This window comes from Centroberyx affinis, unplaced genomic scaffold (assembly GCF_046629955.1).
Source record: "Centroberyx affinis isolate AG114_WGS23_722 - 3 ecotype Tasmania unplaced genomic scaffold, CSIRO-AGI_Caff_v1 ptg001484l_1, whole genome shotgun sequence".
In the NCBI taxonomy this organism is placed as follows: domain Eukaryota; kingdom Metazoa; phylum Chordata; class Actinopteri; order Beryciformes; family Berycidae; genus Centroberyx; species Centroberyx affinis.
The window spans coordinates 83,242-108,571 of record NW_027279951.1 but is presented as its reverse complement, the minus strand read 5'-3'; the positions used below and the strand labels follow the sequence as shown (position 1 = coordinate 108,571).

General features: G+C 40.3%; 2 protein-coding genes across 3 annotated transcripts in view; one reads left to right on the top strand and one right to left on the bottom strand.

Annotated features, from left to right (window-relative positions):
• Positions 1-22,384, bottom strand: part of LOC139650329 (testis-expressed protein 264 homolog) — a 36,131-nt gene extending 13,747 nt beyond the window's left edge. For both annotated transcript variants that reach the window (XM_071526964.1, XM_071526963.1), the window contains exons 1-2: positions 22,006-22,384; positions 15,253-15,474 (exon numbers count right to left, since the gene is read on the bottom strand). In XM_071526964.1, coding sequence (XP_071383065.1) covers positions 15,253-15,474; positions 22,006-22,260 — 477 coding nt within the window. In that variant the 5' untranslated portion in view covers positions 22,261-22,384. The remainder of the gene's footprint in view (positions 1-15,252; positions 15,475-22,005) is intronic.
• A 994-nt stretch (positions 22,385-23,378) lies between these two features.
• Positions 23,379-25,031, top strand: gpx1a (glutathione peroxidase 1a). The gene is made up of 2 exons (XM_071526965.1): positions 23,379-23,777; positions 24,309-25,031. Exons 1-2 carry the CDS (start codon positions 23,553-23,555, stop codon positions 24,657-24,659), a joined length of 576 nt encoding a protein of 191 aa, XP_071383066.1. The 5' UTR covers positions 23,379-23,552; the 3' UTR covers positions 24,660-25,031.
• The last annotated feature ends 299 nt before the right edge of the window (positions 25,032-25,330 follow it).

Here is a 25,330-nt window from a genome sequence, read left to right as displayed (position 1 = left end):
GAGGGAAAATCTGCATCAACAATGGATTCAAATGGATGATATTAGTTGTTAATGTAGGGGGTTACCAAACAAATGCAAACACGCACACACACGCACACGCACACACACGCATGAGCGCACATACAGCCCTTCAATCACCTCTCACACACTTTCTGAGGCTGGCAGTATTTCTAGCCACTCTGCAGCAGGTCCTGAGGGAAATGGTGGGGGATAGATAGACTACATGAAGATGAGGACGTGCCGGTGTCCTCTCTTTCCAGGTTCCTAGCCTGGGGAGGAACATCTGCACGGAGCCCCTGTGCAAATACATCACATGTGCCCTTAGATAAATAAATGAAACTGTACAGGGTATTTTTAGAGCTCTAAAACAAGACTTCTGGTCACAGCTACACACTTAGCCTACATTCTGGCTTGATAAGTTACTCTTCCTGGAAAGGCATGAAAGCTCTACACTTACTAGTAACAGTTCAACGTCACTGATATAAATCGGCACATAAATATACAAATATATACAGTATACCTATTTTAGACATTTTAATGAGTGTACTGCTTTTGTTTGGTACAGCACTGGTCACATTATGTGTTTTTAATTATAAAAACATTGTTGTATTCCTAATGGGCAATCAATTGCTAGGTTTTGCACAGGGCTAATGAGGACATGTTGAACCAAGCAACTGCTTCCAATTAATAAACTGCTCTCAGCCTGAACACCTTGAATTCCACCATACATCAACCATGGCTCTTTCTCAATATGTGTTGTTATGCATTCTTTCTAACCGCCAAACACTATTCCAAAACAGAAGAACGAGAGGACGGAGGATGGATAAAGATCTCTGAAGTTTACTTGCCAGCCGAGAAAGCATCGGATGGTGACTTGACCGTTGTGAACAAATGGAAAGCCCCAAGATTCATTTCAAGAATGACACACAGCGCTGTAGTCTACAGATCAGAGGCAGTCGAAACAGGTGGGAAGATGAACAGCTGTGTGTCTTAATTAATCGCGCGTGCAACGTGAAGCACACAGTCCATCTCAAACTGTAAGGAAGTGTCTCTGTGCTTACTTTCATGAGAAGAACTTTCTTCACAAGGTCGCAGCCCTTATAATCTGATAATCAGCCTTTATCTACAGATTCCTAAAAGCTGAGCTGGAACAAAGTCGTTTCCAGTCGCTCGAAGCCATCGAGCCATCACCAGAGCTCACAGTAAATCACTACCTGATGGAAATTTGCATTCCAGGTCAACTGTGGGACATGATGAGCTTGGTGGGATAACGCAGATGATCATATAAAGTTTTGTTTATAATTTTCAAAACATTATTTGTTAGGTGATAAACCTAAAGTACATACAGTTACACACAACCTCTCATTTTACTAATATTTGAGATTCATTCTCATGGCCTTGAATGGTCTTGTGCATTGCTACTGTGGGCTTTATCCACTGTATTGTATTAATATTTTACCACTAATTGTCTGAGAAATCAGCAAAGTTCAGAATGACTCCAAACCCCAGCAGGCATTGTGGCTGTTGAAGATAGGAAAGAGGCAACGCAGGTGAGATGAGGAAAGTGAAAAGAGAAATGTGAGGACCACTGCCTATACTGGGAGAGAGGAGAAGTTGGGGGGGGGGGGGGGGGTGTCAGAGCAAAACATCTGACAAATGATCATTTTGAGTACTGACATGGATGCAAAAGACAGCCATCAGCCTCAACAATGGCCCTTGTCCCCTGAGGTGACAGGCAGGCAGAAGGAACTGAGCACAACTGACAGCGATGAAGAGGCCAGCTGATGGAAGTGGCAGATAACTGTTCATACTTAGAGCCATTTTAATGGATTCAGATACTCTGCAAACAGGGCTGTGTTAGTTCTTTTTTCCAACATGTATTTACAAAGATTTTCCATTTCCTGGTGGGCAAGAAAAATATTTAAATTATACCCACCACTCAAACCCTTTCTTTTCAACCATCTGCATAACAAAACATAAAAGCAGACAAAATACACCAGTGACACACATGCCCCCAACTTCCCACCAACAAATAACATAGAGAAACACTTTATAACATCAAATACCATAACCGCCTTACCACAGATCAAAAAAAAAAAAAAAAAAAAAAATAGGCATACAGGAATAAAAATGTCTTGTATATACAGATGTGAATGACTGAAAATGCTGATAAAAATGAAAGCAATGAGACAAGAACAAGCACAGATCCTGTACAGACCCACGGTGCATGTATTCAATTCAATTAAATTCAATGCATTGTGAAGCATTGCAACACGGTTATCGGTTAAATAATTCCACTAACGTTACTTAAATACCACAAGGTAATATCATCACCAACCGTTAAAGTCTTTAGGGCAGCAGAAGACGAGTTACCGTTTACAAATCCTGTTACTAACACAGGCAAGTTTGGAGCAAATTGTGGAATGTTAAGTTTCCTTTCCGTTTTCACAGTGGGAGACTGGGGAGAGTAAAATGCTGCTGGTCAGTGCATCTCCAAATGACAAACATGGCGTGATGTGACATCAGGCGGATTAGAGTTCGATTTAGATTCATTTCTCTACATTGACCAACTTTTATTTTGTGCCAATGTATGGGAAACATTGCAACTCTTAGTCAAAGACGCCCTCTAGAGGCCATCTCAAAGCATCAGCTGACTGCCTGACTGACTGCCTGACCGACCTGAATTTGCCTTGTGATGCCCTCGGCTGTGCCGTGGGAAAAAGCAGAAGAAATATAATAGAGAAAATACAATAGAGGAAAAACCACAGACGTTCAAATTATTACACTGGACTTGTCATTACTTGTTCTAAGGCCTATCTGTCTGTCCCTACAGTGCCCTTGTTACCAAGCGGGGAAAAGGTAGGAACACTAAGCCAGGATCACCAACCGGCTTGATTCAACCATCTACAGATAAAGAACATAGAGGAATAATGATTCCCCAGTTGGCACCCACCTACCACTACAAACTCTGTACACCACCACTGATCAACGTGCAACAGCAAACATTACAGTCATTATCGTTACTACTGTCATTTGCATATAAATGAAAAAGGATAGGTCTATTATAAGGTACACAAAGGTTATAGAACTAATGGGCACTGTATGAATATAGTTATATATAACTATTGCCCCCCTCCGTAGGGAGGTCAGAACACAGGTACAGCTACAGAACAGCACCCTTGAAGCTGGTAGAGATTCAGCGTCTTTCTGAAGGAATATTTAGCAGGGACCTTCAGTTGAAGGGCGGCCTCCCTATTCACTATGCCACCCTGGTGCCACTTCACAGTAAGGTACTATAAAATCACAGTTTGTGCATTTGTCTGTAACCACAACCATACAGTTTACTAGGTTAACACTGCCTTTTACAGTTGGACAGTACTTAGACAGTTGTAGAGCTCTTCTTTAGTTGTTTTCTTTTACAAATGTCCACTAATCTATATTGCCATATGAGGTTGAGCCAACCCTTTACTCGGGGGCTATTTTTTAGTGAGAGACCAGGGTTCACAGCTGCAGGTTACGTTGTTACGTCATCATCACCAGGTGCATTTTGTTACTGATGATGCTCAGCACAACAGTCTTAGAGAGCGAACAATCTACTGGACACATGCATGATTTTAGTGTCTTTGTTCTCATCACAAACAGGTAATTTGACCAACCAGCCAATCTCCCAAAAACCCTAATGCGGATTGTACAATGTGTGGTCAAAACCAAATGCAAAGCTTATTCTCATACCAATGCAGGTGAAGACTCAAAAGACAAGGCCATATTTAAGCCATCTATTGTCTAGTTTCATAGATGAAAGATATCCATCTCTATGACCCGCCAACAAAACACAACCACACAAGCATTATTAAATTGGAGGTTTGAGGCTTCTATAATAGACACACTGCATGGGACTTGAAAAGTTGAGATGTTTATGTCACTGTGTGTGATGAACCTTAACCAGACAAGTGGCTTTATTGTCTCTGCATGTCTGTACTAGGGAGATTCATAGGACAGACATGGCCGACCCTGTGGATCAAGTGCTGATAGAAATATGAGGGTACAGTAGTTTCTGTCTTCTCATTTCAGTTCTCTTTTCAGGGTCAGTCTGGTCATATTTGCTGAGGCATGTTTGAGTTCAGAATGCCACCCGGATGGCTCACTGAATATGAAGCAGACATGAAGGTTTCTCTTGCATAATACTTGCAGGAGAGGAGGAAAGTGGTAGGGAATCTAATGGGGAAGTTACACAGCGAGCATCCATCATTTGCCATCCGCTTAAGTGTTCGAGAATTTAACCAAGCCAAATTTTGATGCTAAATGCTCCAGGGGCACTGCCACTGAACGCAACCCAACTTCTTCGACTCTAGTAAGTTAAAATGACTTCAAAGGGAATGTTCACTCGATGGCTGATGCCCAATTACCACGGCTGGCCTTCAACAGAGCAAGGAGGCCGTCACTGTTACAGATAAAGTGGCCATAAGACTATGCACTATATCTCACTACCAAAGAATATTGCAGCGATATTTTGAACACAGAGGGAAATAGAAATTAAAAAAAAAATGGGACTGAACTGTCTCTGGAAAGAAATGTGGTTCCTGCCTACAGCAGCGTGCACTAGCCTGCTACTTACTGGCCTTGCGCCATCTTTACCTGCTCTAAAACTGCCTAAATGTGTGAATGAAGGGGCACTGCCAAGCCCGCACTGAAGCCTTCAGCAGCAACACACATGTAATTCACAGGCTAGTGACATTCGACTGCTTCCTGTAGCCATGTCCTAATGACAGTAATCTGTAAGATTATAGAGGAGACCACTCTATCTAAGGAATATAACCTCCTCTCCCCACCGACTCCATTTCCCTTCTGTTCCTTTTCTTATTGCTCTAGCCGAATCCAGCGAACCCCTCGTGTTAATGTTGCATTTCTACTTCTCCGTTATAGCTTTTGTCACACGTTCCCTTTAAAAGTCACAATAGTAAAACTATAATCATGTTTCATCAACAGCACAATGGGCTTTTCAGTTCATGGGTCACACATTCCTTCACTTGGAGGTGTTGGAGGTACTCCAATATCTCTCCAGCTCTTCTAGTCTGCTGTTCTTTTCAAAGTCCTGTGGAGCAGAGAGAGGTCCCAGGGGGCTAAGGGCATAATGACTGACAATCCCATACAAAACAGTGACCAGCACTTGCTGCCAGTATGCACAATCAAGGTGTCATTTAAGCAACAACACTCTTTACACAGATTTATTCAGCCCTGACAAATGAACAAGGAGGCCTGCCAAAGTTTTTGAAAGTCACTGAGCTGAATAAAGCAGTTAAGTCTTAAGCCTCTTTTTTATCTTTCCCATTTTCTTTAGCTAAATCACAGAGGTCCCAAACCCCTGCACCTTGGTTAGGTGCCCCCACCCGGTAGTTGGACTCATACTTGAATGGTTCAAAATTGCCTCTTGGATTGCTTTTCACAAAATCCCTCAAGAGGACACTGGGGCAAATCCCTTTAATTTGCATTTCTATCTCAACAAAGACGATACTAAATTGTTGGACTATTTTGGCCAACAACTGAGATGAAACACTGTGTGTGTGTGTGTGTGTGGGGGGGGGGGGGGGGGTTTCTACCTCTACAGCAGAACCAAAATTACACATATCGTATATCCAAAATGACTAGTTGACGGAGCAGGTATTATGAAAAAAAAATGCAACAGTGCTCATTTTTCTATTATTTGTGGAAGATTGCTGGACTTTCCTTGTTAATCCATGCAATCACAAATATGTCAGCAGCACATTCGACACTACGGGGTGATTTCAAACTGTAGTTCCAGAGTGTTTTGGAATGCATCTATTTTGATCTAGCTTTGAGCCAGTATTTCCACGCATTTCCGTCATCCAAACATTTCACTATTCCTAAGGGATTTTGATCAGTGTGGTCCAACTGCAGCCAACAGCTAATGAGACAATGCCATATGTGCCATAAAAACTAATCTTACAACAATTTCAGCAGTCACTTGAAATATGACACCTGAAGAAATTCCTGTTTTCAGTGTGGAGAAAAAGGTTTGCTATTAAATAAGTTCACTTTCAAACAGAGTTTTATTCTTCTGATTTTATTACATCTGCAAACTTGGATATTTTATTTCTGATATTTTATTTCAACCTGGTTGAGGCTAGGTAGTATAGCCCCCTGGGTATGATTTTTTTCAGGCTAGTGGCTGTGGCGGGGTCTTGTGGCTGCTTTAAAAAACCTTTTTAAATGTTGTCCCATCGCTGATAATGATTTTTCTATCTCTGAAGTGCTCATGTTTAAGATTATGTACTCCGAACCTGTCATCTGTGCGAATGTGTATTGCCCTCCAAACTGAATGCCTGTTTCCTGTCAGAGTTCTCTGAGTTTTTATCTTCAGTGTTGCTGAACTACGATAAAGTCATTATAGCAAGTGATTTTAATATTGGTATTGATAACTTCTCAAAGTGTTTTGCTGCTGAGTTTTTAAATATCACAGAGTGACACACAACATGCGACATGTCCAACTCATGACCATGATCATACATTGAGTTTTTACCTTTGGTTTGAGTTTAATTTCCCTAGCTTTAGAAGACATTTTATTCTGTCATCATTTAATGGCATATTACAGACTGCTGCTAAAGCACAGAAGCACATTGTATATTCTCCCATCTTAACTGAACACAGTGCTAGGGAAATTGTCCTCCCTGTTTGACAATCTAAGCAATAACATGCCTAAGTGTTCCAATACAGATGATTTGTTAAACTGATTTAACCACCTATGTTCTTCTATCTTAGACGCTGTCATCCCTTTCAAAGCCAGGCTGAAACCTGTTACAACATCCCTGTGGTTAAATGACAGCACCCGCAGCCTAAAAAGGGATGCAGAAGCGCTGAGCTTTGGTGGAAGAAATGGAAGTGTCTGCAGTTAGCTATTTCCAAATAAACAAACAACAACAGCTCAAGAGTAAATGTAGATTATTTATATCAATGGCCTACACAAGGGGACTTGCGCACTTGCACGTTTCAACAATGGGGAGTCATTTAGGGAAATAGAGTTGCGCATGCGTGTTTCAACAATGTTTCAGTCAGTCAGCCTGCTCAGCAATTTGGCAAAAATGTGATGTGATGTGCTTTTTCATGTGATGGACAATTACTGAGGCAGCACATAAAACCTTTGAGTCAAACACTTATGTCCATTATTCAACACAAAAAATATGAGGTATAGCATTGCCCACTAATAAAGGTCGTAAGACCTGGGAAAACAGAAGTGATTAAAACACAGATCTTTAAAAACATACAAAACTTTAATCTAGTGCTAGCTGTCTGACTGCTGTAAGCAGAGATGAAACTCACTTTGTACTCTAAAATATGTCTGCATTGTTACAAAAAATGGCATCTGCATTGGTTAGCCTGTTAAAATACTGTTTGTCGTAGGTCACCATCTAAATTTTGCTAGAAAAAGTAGGAAGCATGTCAGACAGGGACAAGTCACAGGGGCACTGCTAGTTGTTGGATAATGGTTGCATTTCCATTCTATATCTCATTTTGAGGAAGCTTTATGAAGTCACTAGACTAGCATCACAATGGTTATTAGGGACATTAGGGAGTATTCCAGTCATTTGCCACTACCTAGCTGATTCCATCATGCACAATGAACTGTGATAGGCACCACAGACTGATTACATCAAGCTAGACAGCATACATCTCAAACTAGACAGCATACATCTCAATTAGACAGCATACAACTTTTATGCACCTGCTCAATACAAGGGGAATTACTTTACATCCTAAATGATTGATAAGATGGCCACTGGCACAAAACAATCTCTCTCAAATCCAAAAATAACAAGCCTTCTTTAATTGTTATCACACCCCCACTGCCTGATCTTGATTCACAGTAACAGTGTAATAGAGAATACATTTTAGATCAGATCAATTATATGTAGATGTGACATTTATCACAAACAAATGTAGATTCCCAGCTGCTGGAGGATTAAAGTCATGTTTGAGCATTTGACATGCAAACTCCACAGAGCCTCCTGTGGGTAGTGTTAGCTTGCAGGGTCAGATATGACCCATAGGATAGGCAACTTTAAACATTGAAAGACAGTGATATATGGGGCAAATCCATGATCAAATCATGAAATTTGCAAGTAAAATGCTTGCAAAAACTAAGTACTGTTTTTGATTGCATATCAATGCTTTTCCCTGGAAGGAAGATTTCATAAATTTGATGCAACATACTTGCATGTGTAAATTATTATAATTTATGGTTAAATATAAAATCATATACCAGTGATATTGATTGGATGCCACTGCATTAAACTAAACTTTTCTCAACATCAGAAAAACAGTGGCTGCCAACAAAATCTACGATGTCACGCCTAAGGCTAAACAAATATAATAAAAAAAAATGAGCATAACGCACCATTTTTATTGAATTGCTCAAATAAAGAGGAATTAAGCCTTTATTTTAATTTATAAAGCTCTTTCTAAATTGGTTCATCAAATGCTGCCACTAAACAACAGTGCCTGTTGTTGATGATTACAAAACAACAGGAGGGAGACAGAAAATGGGATTAGGAAGGATAATGGGGATATTTCACAGGCTTGCTACGCATGAGTGGTTCATACAACATCACAGAAATGATAGATAAATTGAGGGGATAAAGAAAGCAAACAGCACAAATGTGTTTTATCTTGACGGAAATAGAGCCCTTAACAATAATTCACAAATAGACAAGATAGCTGGTTCCTACTTCAGATGGAAGATTGCAATATTCCTCCATACTACTTACACTTGAGAGATGAGTCACACTGACTGTTAAGAAAATATAATCATTTAGATAAGTTGAACTTTATTGATCCCTGGGGAGAAATTGGGTACGTTGGGTAAATTCTGCAGTTAAGCTTGATAGAGCAAACACTTAATAACTGAAATGTAATTTACTATTCCACAACGTTAGAAAATCTCCTGACTTTTTATCCAAAGGGAAGATATCGGGCAATCCTCACATTATCAACAATCATAAAAAGAGACTAAAAATTTTAGCTTTACCCTTATGATGGTAGAAAACTATTTGAGTGACTATATAGGCCCAACTCTTTCTTGACAGGAATCAATTAGATTCATATCTAAACCCCCTGTATGAAAATTGACCCAAAGCTTTCCTTCTGAATTTTCCACCATAAGATTATGCCTCGATTACCTTTTTCAGCACATAAACCCCATGACCTTTTCTGACCTTTCCGAATGTGCGTCACAGTTCACTAAAAGTCTGCATGTTTAACAGGCCCCGCGGACTAGCAGCTGTGCATGCTTTGCTTCACTCTTATGCATGTAGCCAAGGCTAATGAGCATTGCAAGAGGCAACACCTTATGCCCCTAAAAATGAACCCTTTCTAATCCGTATCATGCTGAGAAATACTTCATGATCACCTTAACGTAAGCGGCAGTTGCTCCAAAAAGCCATTTCTAAGGAACAAAGGAAAACTTGCTTTATATTCAGTCCAGAACCTCTGTGCTGGCAAGAAACTTCAGTGCCCCCAAGCAAACAAATGTTCCATCGTCTGCCTTTCACAAACCTTTAGATCTCTGTGAATGTCAGCAATACTATCCTCCCGCCCCAGTTCCCAATTCGGTCCACAGTGCTGGCCACCTCGCTAGAATCAAATCTCAAGATGCCAAGGCATCTGTGATGTAGCCCACCACTAAAAAGCCGAAGCACAGAAGAAAAACACCGGGGCCGGTCGATGGTCTGAGCAGGCAAATATCAGGCCCGACCATGGGGCAGCCACTCAAAGTGCCTGACAGACAGAAATCATTCTGCCATGACAAGCCAGGCATGCTAAATGCTGATGAGCTTGTCTGAAAAGGTCTCACCACATGGGACAGTCTAAGTGTCAGCCATCACCGACATGCTTTGTATTCACTATGAGGAAACCATTTGGAACTGTTTGTATCATTAGGTTGATATCCATTCAGACAGCTGCGGTTATTAATTAGTTCAAATATTTTTTACATTTTGACATCCAGAAAGATTAATCATAAAAAAATAAATATAGAATATATATTTTTTAAAGATTTGACATTTAGAAAGATCATAGAAGAATCATAAAAAATTAAAAGGTAAGTTGTATTGTAGTTTTTCTTTTTATATCATTTTCAATTTTTTTATTCAATTTCAGTGTAGTTTTACTTAGTTTTCAGTGTGGGTTCAGTAGCTTTAGTTCAGCATTTATTTTTAGTTTAGTTTAGTTTTTATTCAGTTTCAGTTCTTTTAGTGTTTTTGGTAGGAATGATATATGACAGAAGTTCAGAACAGGGATTTTGTACATGTTTGCAACAGGCATTCTATAATAATCATCGAAAATGTTCATAAATATTTTAAAACATTTGTCAAATTTATTTACAATATTTTTTCAATTAGTGTTCAGCAAAAATAGCCAAACAAATCTCTGTCCAAAATTCATTCTTTTTTTAACCCTGAACATAAACAAAGAGACAAAAACTAAAAGCATTTTAAATGTATTTTTTATTTTATTTTATTTTAGAAGATACTTTTAGTTCAGCTAATGTTAGCCCTGCACTACTTTTCCTCCCCTAGAATTGTCAAGTATCAGTTTGCACAATAGTAAATAACTGAGTACCTGCTGCTAACAAATTCTGATATAAAATTTCACACAGAAATGGTGTTTTACGAAGGAAAGTTATAAAATTTAAAGTTGCATTGCAATACAAAACTCAGTTTTGTTTGCATCGTAGCGGCCATCTTTGTTCCTTTGACTGACTGATCATAAGTCCCGCCAATGACAACAGTTTCAGTGTGAAAGGTTGCATATGATTAGCTTGGATTTTCCACAGAGGGCAGATGATTGGCCAAGAGAAGCCTTAGGACCCTAATTTAGGAGACATCAAGTAAACGCTGACAAAACCTGGGCCCTGTTCCTCGTATGTGGATAACCGAGTTAGCTGGATAGTTTATAGACAATTTGAAATAAACCCAAGATTTTCTGTTCATTGAAGCAAGCTTAAAATTTAGTCTAACTTGTTACCAGAGCAACAGCTCCTTAAGTTCAATGCCTTTTTAAATTCACTCCATCCATGAAATAATTTCCTGACATGGCTGCTCCTTTCCTTAGAGAGGCTCCACTAGATCAAAGCGCTGTTATAATTAGACAAAGCATTTAGAAGAGAACGTCAAGATCATTTGATGATTAGGATACATAGGTTTTGTCAAATAATTTCCACAATGAAAAGATTTAAATACCTATAAACAGTTTCAAAATCCAAATTAGTTTGGTTTAATATCAGCAAGACCGAAACAACAATGAACTAAAATAGTTTGAAGTGTCTGACTGGAACCAGATAATGTAGAGTTTGATCATTTCACTTTGATGAAGATTTGTCATTTGACAGTAATAAAACATTTGAAATGTATTGGATTCTTGAGCACAGCATACATTTAAATGTATTCAATTCATTTATTTTAGTTCTATTTGAGTCAATTTCATAAAAGATAATTAACTTAAGTTAGAATTACTTAATTCAAGAAAACAAACCAAAATATTTTTTTGAGTGTAGGCAACTTCTTCAAGTGTGAAGAAAGCAAGTAGAAAACTTTAGTCTAGAGGTTCCAAGGCAGCTAAACAAGTATAACTGTAAAACATGAATGTGACAACAGGGTAATATTTGAAACAAAGCACTGACAGAGCCAGAAATAATAGGCATCTAGCAAACTCATTTGCATAACTTCAACCAGCCTGGCAATTAGACATTTTGGTACATTTAACATTCACTATTATAAAACAGCAAAAACATGCCAGCTAGCCAGCTCAGTGGTAAGCTATGTACAGCAAGAGAGTCATCTGACACAAAATGCTCTCTGAAAAGACGTGTTTCTGCCAGTGTCCAGCCACAGTCAGACTGTGACATCAGCTGCAAGTCAGACATGCGTAGTTCAAAAAGGCCCCCTGAAAATGTTGCAGTCTCTTGGTGACAAACCAAGATCCATGCCATGTGGATATTGAATTGAACCCAATGTGCACAGTATAAAGAGATATGGGAGAGCATGAAATGAGGACAATTTCTCTGGGTCAGGTAATAAATGTGACTGTTTAAAATGCTCTAAGCATTTCATACAAATGGGCAGTGAGATGATCAAACACGACAAGGCCTTGTACAGTATATTACACATTCATTGAGCACCAGTAAAACAGCTTTAGAGTTGATGCATGCTCACCCTCAAAGAGTGGAGAGTTTTGATTTAAATTGTTTCCATGGGGATCCCCTTGTGTCGTTAACACAATGATAATCTTACCAGTGTGCATATGAATGGATGCAGAACACAAGGGTTGGTGTCACTGTGCATTCTGCCACTAATAACAAACACCTAATCTAATAACTCACTATGGATGTATGCAAAGTTTTATACATGTATGATGACTCCAGCAAATTGTGTGAAATGCATCAAAGGTTCCAGGTTATTTTTATAGACTACACAATTTATTTTTAGGTCACTCTATTAAGCCTGGCTCGAATTTCTTAAGAGAATATTGTGCTTGTCACTATCTTATTTGAAAATTTGATGTAAATCCATTGACTGATATTAGGATTCCTTCTATTCCTTCAGAGGGCAATGCTTGAATGCTGTGATGCATTAATCTGCAGGAATTTACAGAATTATTTGATATTGCAAGCAACAGTGAGGACTCTATGTGAGTGAGATTTTTCAGGACAAAGGTGGCTCAACAATGTCCCTATTGCACAGATCTTCAAGAACACACAGCTGTATTAAACAATTTAATGGCTCTCTTCCAATAATGAAATACCACATTACAGTACCACTGGATTTTGCAAATATACTGAAGAGTCAGAGGAAAAACAGCTGCAGAACCTCAGCCAACACAGAACAACTTTCAAACTTGTTGTTACACCCACAGACATCATTCCTATCACTTAGATTTTAAGTGGAATTGATTTCTCAACCCTGTAAGCACACCCATAGAATGTGGAATCAACTCTCTCTCTGTTAGTTTCATAGTCATGGCTAAAAAACAAGTATCGTCTGATGGCAGAAATCCCAGATCCGAATCACCACCAAAACCTAATCAATTGTTCCTTGGCTGAAGGCCTATCTCTCCACCAAATTTCATGGACATGCATTCGCACATTTTTGAGATATCCTGCTGACAGACAGGAAAACATAACCTCCTTGGCGGAGGAAACAAATACATTCTGCCTTCTAGGCCTGTCTTCTGCCAGAGGAGTCAGTGTGGACATGAGACAGATATTTGGAATTTGTAGTACAAAGGAGAGATTTTAATCTAAGGTCAACAGTCTTCAAAACACTTGTTTGAATGTGGATGGAAATAATCATCAAAATCACTGTGGCAACTTAGCCTGTTTATCTGCACAACAAATCACTCCAGCAATGTATTTTATAGATAAAATCACAGAATCAAAATGACTTGGAACACGCTACATGCTACCAACAAAGAAAGAATTTTGTCTCCACAAAAGAGGTTATATGTAGGATCCTCTCATCAATATCATGTTAAAATGTGTTGATTGACACACAAAAAATGACCACCACCACAAACAGAAGCCCCAAAGATATGCTTTTGGTAGACTTCAGTAGTTACATATCAAATATGGCTGGGAGGGGCAATAATGGATGCCAAAAGAAAGCAACCCACATGAACTATAAAATATAGCAGCAATGGCAATTATTACAATTAACATAATGACTATATATTTTAAGAAAATCCTATATGGGTTACCTTTAACAGTTAAATCCCATATATCAAGTGTGGACTAACGCACCAATGCATCAAATATTAAACTGTAGTTGTTGTTCATTGCCTGATTCTACAAATATTCCCATCTTCTAATCATCTGTTACGTATTTTGATTGAAAGTTTGGTAATTATACAATGAAAAAGTACATCCATAATATGGACCTTTACAATCATGAAAACTAGAAACCCCCTTGATAAATACTTGTGTGTCATTTTTTACTACAGCTGATGAGCACCAAGAGTGAGAAAAACAGTAAAATATCTGTAGCGAGTACAAAAAGATATTATAAGTGAAGGAGACTGATGTCTGGTTTGAGGGCTATTTAAGCCGACCTCTCAGATAGGTTAAGTGCCACTGGAGCGGAGCCAGGTTTAAGCAGTGTCTAAGCAGATGGTTGTCCCATCCACAGATCAAGCACACACATTTTCCTCCAGCAGAAGCAGAGCGTCTGAGACTACCCACGGTGTTGCCACCTGTGCTATCACGCTGCATAATTAAACTATATCAACAAAACTCTCTGCTCACCACAATGACTCACTTTCCCAGCATCCCTCGAGCAGCACTCAGTGAGAACATTTATCACAGAGTGCTAAAAGGAGCTTGGGTCGTTCTCTTTTTCTCTCTCAGTCCAAGTCCTTTTTGTTCACTTTGCCTTTCCTCTTGCAGTTCCCTCAATGTCTCCATCTCCTTCCCATCCTTATCTCTTTTCCTGCTGTACTACTCCACCCCCCCCCCCCTCCCCACACACACCACCCTCCACACCACCTCCCCACCTTCCGAGGGTTGGATAAAGAAGGCGTAGAGAGGTGTAAAGAAGGGATTTGACTTCAGCTTTTCACAAAAGAAATTTTAACATTCATACCGTCTGCGTATAACTATGCATGTGAAGATCACAAGGTTAGATATTGATCACGTCTTTGTTTCTCCTTGACGTAAGCCCACTTCAAATTTAGCAATGATTCACTCACACTCACACATTCCCTTTCCTGCCTTCCTCCCTTTCATCTTCCACTAAAAAAAAAACATATAGGCTGTGGCTCATGATGGTTATTCATTCCCCCTATTCCTATTTCCAACATCAAGATCAATCTGTTGAGTTTTTGAAAAGACATTCAGAAGCACTCGTATTTTAAAATGGAAAACGTTTTGGAGATGGCCAGGAACAGAATGAATCAAAAACAAATCGGAAATGTTGCAAACTCACCATATCCCCTCTTTCCTGTATGCTGTGTCCTATGAAGTGTTTTAGTGGTACTTTGTATGCTGAATGAAAGTGCAGCCAAGATGCTTTTTGATATGACTCTAAGGTCATGGGACAAGTGATTAATTCCTTGTTCATTTCCCCTTGTATTTGTTTGATTGGGATTAAGACACTTTGGGAATTCTAGAGTTTGGGAATTATGTGTAGTGAGATACAACTGAAGTCAGGGGATTGAGAATGGTGTCAAGGAGTCCAAAGAGTATAATACCTTGATGTAGTGATTTAGCCGTGGGTAGACTCTTCTTACTCCCAGGAGAATAGAGAGAAGCGTCCTGTGGGGGAAGGAGGCGGTGACCACATGTGTGACTTCTGGAAAGGAGAAGACATTAAAGCCAGACTTCTCATAGCGCTTTAGCAGCTCCTCGCTGGGCTTGCTTTCTCCCTCGCCCAGAATACTGCCCACAGCACAGCGACACCGTTGCCCCAGCACCTAGACAGATAGACAGAGAGACAGATAGACAGAGAGACAGAGAGAGAGATAGGGAGAGACACAGAGACAGAGAGAGAGAGAGAGAGAGAGAGAGAGAGAGAGAGAGAGAGAGAGAGAGAGAGAGAGAGAGAGAGAGAGAGAGAGAGAGAGATAGATCACAGAAAACCTGTATGTTGAGTCTGTTTTGGAACTGCAGTTGCACTGAGACTGCTGGCTATGTTTAAGTGTGCAAATTAACTTCTGAAGAGATGTGAGAACGTGACAGATTTTTTTTTGCATATTTTCTCCTTTTGCTCAGCTTCCTCAGCGCCATTAGTGTTATGTTGCCTGCCACTTACCACTGAAAATCCTCTAACTAAATGCACTACCTTATCATGTGCTCACACTCAATTGTCTTTCCAGCATTTCTGACCCTCCCCTTTTCCTTCTCATTATAGTGATTCCAACTGCCATAATGATACAGAGTTCCCTCCATGACAACTGCAGTGCTGACAGATAAACTCTCTATTACAATGCTCTGCAGCCATTCCAGACCAACTCCTAATGTTCACTGCAGCAATTAGCTGCTCAAAAACACAAGTCTTATCTATCCTCTTTCCTTATGCCACTCAATCTCCCTGAAGAACAAAACAAAAATACCAACCTCTGAAAAAAAAAAACTACCATCAACTGCATTTCCAAAGTACCTGTCTCTAAAGACTGATGAGTCATAAAGACTGGGGTGTGTAATGCAAGGCAATTTAATGAGTAGTGCGTACAAAAACAATGGAATGATAAGCAAAAGAAGATATCTTTTGCGATCAGATAGGTGCCAGTGTTAAAGAAAAATATTCTCATTAATCTGAGCACTAATTGGAGCATTTGGCAGCACAGCCATTACTGCTCCTTCCTCCATTCTGGGCATCCTGGTGCCCATTAAAAAGAAGAAAACGGAGACACTTCATACAAATGAATGCTCATGGGACTTTCAATACTTTCTCTGCACTGTGCTGAGCTGAGCAACAAATCTTTATTTCCTGATGTAGTCCGCTCTCATATCCTCCCCTTAGCGCGTCTTCAGGGAAGACAGGGGTCATATTCAGGGTTAGTTTTCCACAGCATGCTCCCTTATTGTTTTTCAGCTGTTTGGCAAATGAAGGCTCATATTGTAAATAAGCTGGAATGGCCCAGTGTGTTCATAAGCCTATCGATGCCGTGCTTCAGACACAGCCAAGGCCTCTGGGAATGCCTGCTTTCTCTCTCTTCCTCATCGCTCAAGTCCAGCACAAAGGGTAGCGGTGTGGAGGTCACAGTGCAATGCAGAGCAATTTTTCATCACCGGGAGTCATACAACCACACACACACACACACACATACCCTGTGAGAGGTGGGCAATCTGCATAATTTTCAGACCTAAGCTTTGTCTGGTGATGGCAGATGAATTAATTAATTATTAACACACAACTAATCTCTCAAGAAAAGCCTCTTGAGGTTCCCTATTGAGAGTCTATGACAGTTAAGCAACAAAAAAAGTTGGTTGGGAAAGAATAATGAGGTGAGCGTTGGCTAGTAAACTACATACATAACAATTTTTTGATGAGCCTAGGATGGGCACATTTATTGAGAGAATGCATGCTTCAGTTGTCCATAAAGTGCATTTTCAAGCAGGCTTGTGACAGGGAGGTTGTTGGTATCTCAGCAGGTCAAGTGAATTAGGAAAACTCTCCCTGAGCAACTATTGTGCCATTGTGCAAGGCATTTAACTCCCAACTGCATGCAGCCAACATTAAAAGACTGTGGTTGCACAGGGCAGCTCATACATACATACAGTACAGGCATTGCATGTGTTTTCATCAATTCTTACCTTGATGAATGAAAATTTAAAAAAATCATTTTGTTTACTGTCAAATATTCAATTAAATTAAATTATTCTATTAAAATGTTTTGAGAAGTAATGTTAATTTTCTATCTTTTGCTTTAGCCTATTTTCTAATAATTAAGTTGACTCGTGTTCAACGCACTACTTGAAAGAGAAAGATATTTTGCTTCATTTAAATAATTTACCATTGGTTATAGCCTTAAGCCTTATCTCTAAGCTTTGTGTTACTTTATGTTGGTTGATATTCCATGCCATAAAAGGTGGTTTCAAGGCTATTTTAGTAAATTTGTCAACAAAAATGCAACTCAAATAGTGAGTGATGTTTTTACTGCCCCATAGCACCAAATGACTATAATGCATATAGTGGGAACGACAGAGTGGTTGATCAATACCAATGGCTCAAAAATGACGCTGCCACGTATTTAGATTTCCAGCTTTCAAAACTCACTATCTGGCCTGTAACCTACTCTGTTTTGGGGGGGAAAAAAGTTCCCCACCCATTAGAATTTCGAGACATTCACCAGTGACTTTATTGCTCAAAAGCAACTAGCAACAAATCTGACTACTTTTTCAGACCATTGGGGAAAATGGTGATATGTTGACTCCTAAAACATTTGGCAGGGAATCGACACAGCTGAGGCTGATGTACGGACATTTGCGCTACTTGCTTGTCCAATTCAAAGCACTTCCAGACACATTGTCGCCCCCTCCTCAACTAAGAGCAGGGGGAGCACAGGATCGGTGTAGCAAATAATCATATGCAATTTAGCATATGACGTCATCTGGCAACTTCTAGCTGCTTTTTGAGCAACCATCACCTAATTTGCTTTGAAGAGTGTTGGCAACACTTCCATGCATTTTCAACTGCTCAATAATGGAGGACAGTGCATCGAGCAAGCAGCCGGCATCGCAAAACATTTCAGCCACAAAGTCTAAAAAGCCTGATTCTCAACCCAAAAAAACAATTCAGTATTATTATTAAAGTATTTTGCACCCAGATATATTACCTCTTCAGTATACATTTCTGTTGCATATCTGCTCTAATTACTAGCTTATGTGTCTTTGTTTTGTCTGTCCCAGAAGACTAAAAGAAAACATCCCAAAGAGACAAGGCACCGTCCAATCTGCAACATTCAGCAAGTTATCCAAAGCTAAGTGGGACGGAAACAATCCCCAACTCTGAGCGATGCTCTATCCACAGCCGATATGTACTGTTAGACACAGGCTCGTTTTCAGGGTCGGGGATCAGGACCGTTGCATTAGTTATCTCTGCCACACGGGAAAACAATACTCTATAGACTAAACTTTCTTTTTTTTTTTAGATTTTGTTTTTTCTCCCTACTTTCAGATTCCTGTTCTATCCCCAGGTAGACCATTCTCAGATTGAATCAGGTTTTGGGGAAGTAAACAACTCATTGGGCTGACTTGGGACCAGCATTCTAGGCCACAGCACTTCCCCAGTTTACAAGTTTAATTCATATACATTTCTTTCTTTTTCTATTCTGTCTCCTTGATGCTTGAATGGAGGCAGCTCTGAAAAAATAATTCTGGTCCCAATAATACTGACTTTCCGGCCATGTGGTGACATTGTTGACAAGCCTCTTCTAATGGATTCTAGTTCTCTGCTGTTCCAAGACTCTTCATCAACAGGGGGTGTATGTAGTTGTTTACACAGCATGAGGTGACAAACAGTCCTGCTTCCCTCCTGGCTGAACACTTCTTAGATGCAGATGGTGTCATCACTCGGATCTTTCGCAGTAATGAGACAGGAACCACACCCAGTCTTCAGTAAGCCTGATTGCCAAAATGTTCTGGATCCTGATAGGGGAATGCGAATATGAAGCCCGCAGAGAGACACTCTCACTCAGTTGTGCACGATTCCCTAAACGAGCCTTACATCTATTTACCACTCAAAATGAATAGTGATTGTCACCAGAGCCAAGAGAAGAGTCACGTCTTCAGAACTACGAAATCAATTTTGGAATGACTTGACATGAGGATATTTTTGTCACATTTTTGGGGGGGATTCACAGTGGCAAGTCTCTGCCAAGTGGATTTATTAATTATCACAGGGTTCTGAGTAGGGAGTCCAGAACAAAGAGCCACAGCTAGCAGCACGGCCCTCTGCCCACTATCCACACTCTTTGTTTTGCCTCTCCTCACTCTTCAGGATACCTGTCACAGTATGCTGTCTTTTAATGTCTCTTCAATACTCCGGCAGCTAAAAAGTTCAGAAATTCAACGGGAGGGAGCCTCTTCTTCTTCGTCTTTTGAGGGGTCTGTTGAATTGGCCTGGGTGAGGGCATAGTGAGAGACATATCTTCACCAGCATACAAAGTACTTTCCATCTGTGCTCAGATTCAGTGAGGGCTATATTACAAATGTTTTGCTAAGACTTTCGGGAAGGGAAGTATTAGACATATTTTTTCTCCATTTCATCCGTCACCACAAAGACTGCTAGTTGGACTGATATACCCTGACCTGCCCTTCCTCCAGCTGCTATTTCCACAGCTTTCGGTGTATGACTATGACCCAAACATGCAGACAGATGTGTCATTCCATCTCCTCCACCATTCCACTTGTTGTCAATGAGATTTTCATTTTGACAATCCATGTCTCAAGGACCACAAACACTGACCCTGATCACTCACTTCGAGATAGTGAGACAGTTTTCTGACAAACTTGATGTTCACATCCTATCTGATTCATCCGTGATGATCATCCTGATTCTCCCTCCTTCTGATGATTGTCAAAGCGGGAGGCAGAGGGAAGAGGGAGAGAGGAGGAGGGCCGGGGAGCAGAGGTGGAACTGGGCACATTAGGTGAGAGAAACCCCCAGCCTTTGAAACTGTAAAGAGGCTGTGGAGGAGGAGGGTTTAGTGAGTGGGGCCCAGAATATATGTTAGCTGTTTGAAGGAAAAGGCAGAGCTGCTCCAGCCCTGTATCCATGGCAACCATCTCAGGACCAACTAAAGTCCTTGTTGAGGTCTTTTGTTTCTCCAGAGGAAGTGATTAAAGTGAGAAATCTGAGGACAGAGGATGAGGCTAGCCACACTGACGCTTATCCTCTGACAGTTGTGCTTTTGAAAATCCTTCTCACTACAAATATCAATGGACATTGCCTCACTATTTAGACACCAAATACCAGTTCCTCTATCTCAGAGCGCTCTCTGGGGCTTCTGACTTGGGGACTGGATGGCATCCTGAGGCTTGGACACTAATGAGCTGAGATCATTACGCCAATTATTTTAACTTAGATCAGGACTTGGCTGTGACTGTGCGCTGAAGAACTAGGACCCACGGCTAGCCTAATTGCAGGCTTGGGAAAAAGAGGATGGGCGTAACAAAAGGGTTTTGAAGAAGAGCTGGAAGAGTTCATCATTGAACTCTGGTTACATTCCATCAGGTTGTTATGCACCAGGCTATGGCAGGCTTAAGCAGTGCCACCGAGGACAATGCAATTGAACGCCAGCTCTGGATGAGGTAGACATCAGCGCAATTCAGACATAGTGAATTATTGCAAACGGTTGTATTTTATAGTGTGTCTGATATGTAAGCTATGCCTTGAAGCTAGACGGACACAATTTGTTGCGGGCATGGCAGTCAGCTAAATAGTCTGGATTCAATATTAGCTCATCTACTGTAGTGGATGCATGTTTCTAAAGATCAAATCTTTCTGGCCCCCACTTTCCACCCTTGTCACCTGAACCTCTAGACCTCTACAGTGCTACAACTATACTGCTTAACTGTTTCAAGGTGCCTTTCTCTGTTCCATTCCTTCTTGTTTTGTTTAGGTAGAGCCATGATACCTATGGAAAAACAACTCATGTTGGATTCCCTTTAAAATATGGGAACTTGCACCACATGGTTTTGGAGACCCGAGAGAGTGTGCAGGATTAGGTATCAGGAAGACAGATCAAACAGAGGAGATTTGTTCCTGCTGCTAGCAGATAACAAGATTTTGGGACTGAGGGGTTCACACAGAGAGCATCTGGGAATTCAAGAAAACACCTCACAGAGAGATCCAGCAATAGTGATCATGTTTTAGCGTGGTTTAGCATGTGATTGTGATTTAGCATGGGTGGGGCAACACGGGGGGACCACAACAGCTTCAGTCATATTCCCAGAGAAAGGTCAGTGTTGGAAGCTTGCCCAATGACCCTTGACCTCAAGTTCTTGTGCTTTGGTGTGGGAATACATCTCAAGACCTTAACTAGTAACCTCATCATTCAGTTGGATAGTGTTCCCTGACATCTGGATCCAGAAAACACACCACACCCTCTCCAGATGTGCTATTGCTCGAGGGAAAACAAACACAATCTATGACAAAAGTGACCCCAAAATAGCCTAGAGTGTAGCCTAAATGTAGAGGGAGCAGAAATGGGAATGCCATACCTTACCATTCACACTGAGAAAAAAATAATATTTCATCTGAATGAACACAAAATTCTAAAACCGAATAATGTAATAACAAATGTCAACTAAGAACCTGATGAGATGTGAGAAATCAATCTTAAACCACTTGACTCGTTTTGAGCGCATGGCGTTGTCTCCATCTAGCGGTCGATTACATAACTTACATCAGTAGACCCGGGCCAAATAGTGGATCAAACTGAAAAATTACACGAGTAAAATAAGACTAACAGTGAGAGGGTGTGCCATGGATGTTTTACCTTTTTAGGATCATCATAAAACACCCCAATGCATGAAAGCTTGGGTCCAACACTGCGACACTCCTTAAAAAGTTGCCCGCAGTTTCTGTATGGTTCCTCTTTCAATTTGTAGGCGAACGTGACGTTCTTGATGGGAGGAGAGCCAGTCTGTATGTTAATCTCTGACAGGAGTCCCGAGTACACAATAAAGCCAGCTATTGTAAGAAGACTCAACAGCAGGAGAATGATTACACACAAACATACCCAGTCTGGCATGACTGACTGACTGGCTGTCTGTGACTGACTGGCGGGTTAGGCAGGCTACGGGCTAGCTTGTTTTTAGCAAGCTAGCAGTCTAAAGTGGATTAAAAGTGTTGTTGTTGCTTCCTCAGTTGGCATTTATCCGTGATTGTTTGGACTTGGCTTTTGGAGGGTTTACATTGTGAACTTTTACAAGCACTTCCTGGAAGATACCATCTGTGCCGGCCAAGGGGGTTCATTCTTCTTCTTCTTCTTCTTGAAGTTGCGGTGTGCGGCAGCATAGATGCAGCGAGGCATATCGGTGCATTTTATTTCAAGTAAACAAATAAAACATTAGCTCTTCGGCAGCAATCTATATTAAACATATTTTGCTTTTTAATAATATAGTTTTACTGTAGGGTAGAGGTCGTGGTGGGGTTAAACATGTTCACCATCGAGCTCTCATGCCGGCATTTTCTGCTTCTTTGCGCTCAGCATTGCCTATGGTTGACACAAATCAAACGCACCTTCAGCGCTTCCTGCTATAAAGTCATCTTGGTGGTGTTGGGTTAAACCACGACATAACTGAGTTAGACGTACAGAAAGGTCAAGGCTGTCCTTTTAGCCCAAGACTGTACATTTTAGCTAATGACATGTTTGTCAGTGATGTGAGACAATAAAGTTAATGTTTTAAAGCAAGTACAATAGATGGCACTGGGCCTCGATTGTATTGTAATAAATAGAAGTGGCAATAAAGTTCCTTAAAAAAAAAAAAACAGACAGCGCTTCCTTATAGACCTAGAGACAGCTCCGTGAGACTTGTGTGTGTCAAGCTATCGAAATTGCTACAATTGGTATAAAAAAAATATAGTAATTACAGTATTATGTCATCGTTTGTAACTGATTTTATTTCAACATCTTGTGGCAAATGGCTTATGAATGGTAGACGGTTATGGTGACTACTTCCTTGATTATGAAATAGTGGAATATGATTTCATGCTCGCCTCTTATATTCCTGGGGTGACAGTTAATTGTCACAGAGAATATAGTGAAGTCTGATAAATCCTCTTTGTGATTGGAATCTTATTGATATGCTAAACATTTGCGTGTACATTTTTTTTTTAATTCACAATTTATAACATTTTTTTTTTTTTAAATAAATAAATAAATAAGAAACACTTGGGTTGTGGCTTTACCTCTGGTCCGCCCCATAGATAAAGTGAGGGTTGGACTTGTTGGTTTGTCGACACGGGACTGGTTGAGTACAGATAAGACAAACTATTACAGTCTGACTAAAAGTTGGTCGAATTCAACTCGCACTCGTCGCAATGGCTGGGAATGTGAAAAGGTTTTACGAGCTGTCCGCCAAGCTGCTGTCCGGAGAGCCGCTCCTGTTCTCTGCCCTGCAGGGAAAGGTTGTTCTCATTGAGAATGTGGCGTCACTCTGAGGAACAACGACAAGGGATTACACACAGATGAACGAGCTGCACTCCCGCTACTCCGGGCAAGGACTTGTTATTCTGGGTGTGCCCTGCAATCAGTTTGGACATCAGGTAGGCCTAACCTCTTAGTTACATGCCCATGTTCAAAACTAGCTGGCATACTGTGGCCTATTTCCCTCTGTGAAAAGTTGCATCGTACATATTCAGAATATTCAGTAACTATTATTCAAAATATAAAAAACAAAAAATAGCCAAAAATTTATTTGTGCATGTTGGTGACATTCATTTGTGATAGAGGCTATGCAGATATAAGCTACTGTAACAGCACAGGAATAGGAATAGGAAAATACAGGAATAGGAATAGGAAAATACCGATATGGAAAATACCCATTTCTAATTTAATTCATTCTATGTTTGGGATGAATGTAATCAACATTATGCAAATACATTATTACATACATTATTTGAAGGAGGCCTATATGCTAAACTGGTTTTGTGAAGAACAGACCAGGCTATTATGGCAGGCTATAAACCTAATTTTGTGAGTTTATATAAAAACACCTCATAACCTGTGATGTCAAATTGCCAGCCCCTTAATGCATTTAAATGTTTCTGTTCATTGACTGATTTCTTTGAGAACAGGAGAATTGCAAGAATGATGAAATCCTGAAGTCTCTGAAGTACATCCGTCCAGGGAACAGCTTTGAACCAAAGTTCCAGCTCCTTGAAAAGGTGGATGTGAACGGAAAGGATGCCCACCCCTTGTTTGTCTATCTGAAGGAGAAGCTGCCATTCCCCTCTGACGATGCCATGGCTCTAATGAGCGATCCCAAGTTCATCATATGGAGTCCTGTCAATAGGAACGACATCTCCTGGAACTTTGAGAAGTTCCTGATCAGTCCTGATGGGGAGCCGTACAAGCGCTACAGCAGGAAGTTCCTCACCAGTGACATTGAGGCAGATATTAAAGAGCTGCTCAACAGGGTCAAGTAAAGTGTCCTACAACGCCACCCTGAGTGGTTCTAGAAGATAAGAATTATGAAGAGCCTGTAGCCAATCAGGACCTTTCTTAAGTTAATCACTAGTCACACATTTGCTTTGGGTATTTTACCATGTTTCCCCCCTTCTCAGTGAATATCAAAGTCCATTCAAGGTCTCCTAAATAGTTAGACCAGGATTTCCATTGCAATACACTGTGGTTGTTCAGCCTATTTACTCAATGAAGACACTCCTTGAAACCTTTTTGTGAGGGGAGTTTCTGATGAAAATGTAAAAGACTGACCCTAACACTGTGTATTACTGGTATCACAAATATATTGGTGGGGTACACTGCAAGAGAAGAAATAAAGTTTTTCTGACATTTAATGTCACTGTCTTTTGTCTACATTAATGATAGCAATTTAATAGATGCCAAAGCTATTGTTTCATAACACACTCTCTTAACCATGCAAAACCATAATTGGAACATTCAATCGTACTTGAGAGCTGAACAAAAACAATTTACACAGTATAACTCTTAAAGATTTGTATTATGTGAACAAACCTGAGAGGGACAGGCTGCAGCATAGGCCATCTGCAAACAGTAAAACTACTGCAGATAAGGCTAATAAATTATTCTTTTAAAATATTCAAGATTATAATGCTATTTTTGCATTCAGTTAGAT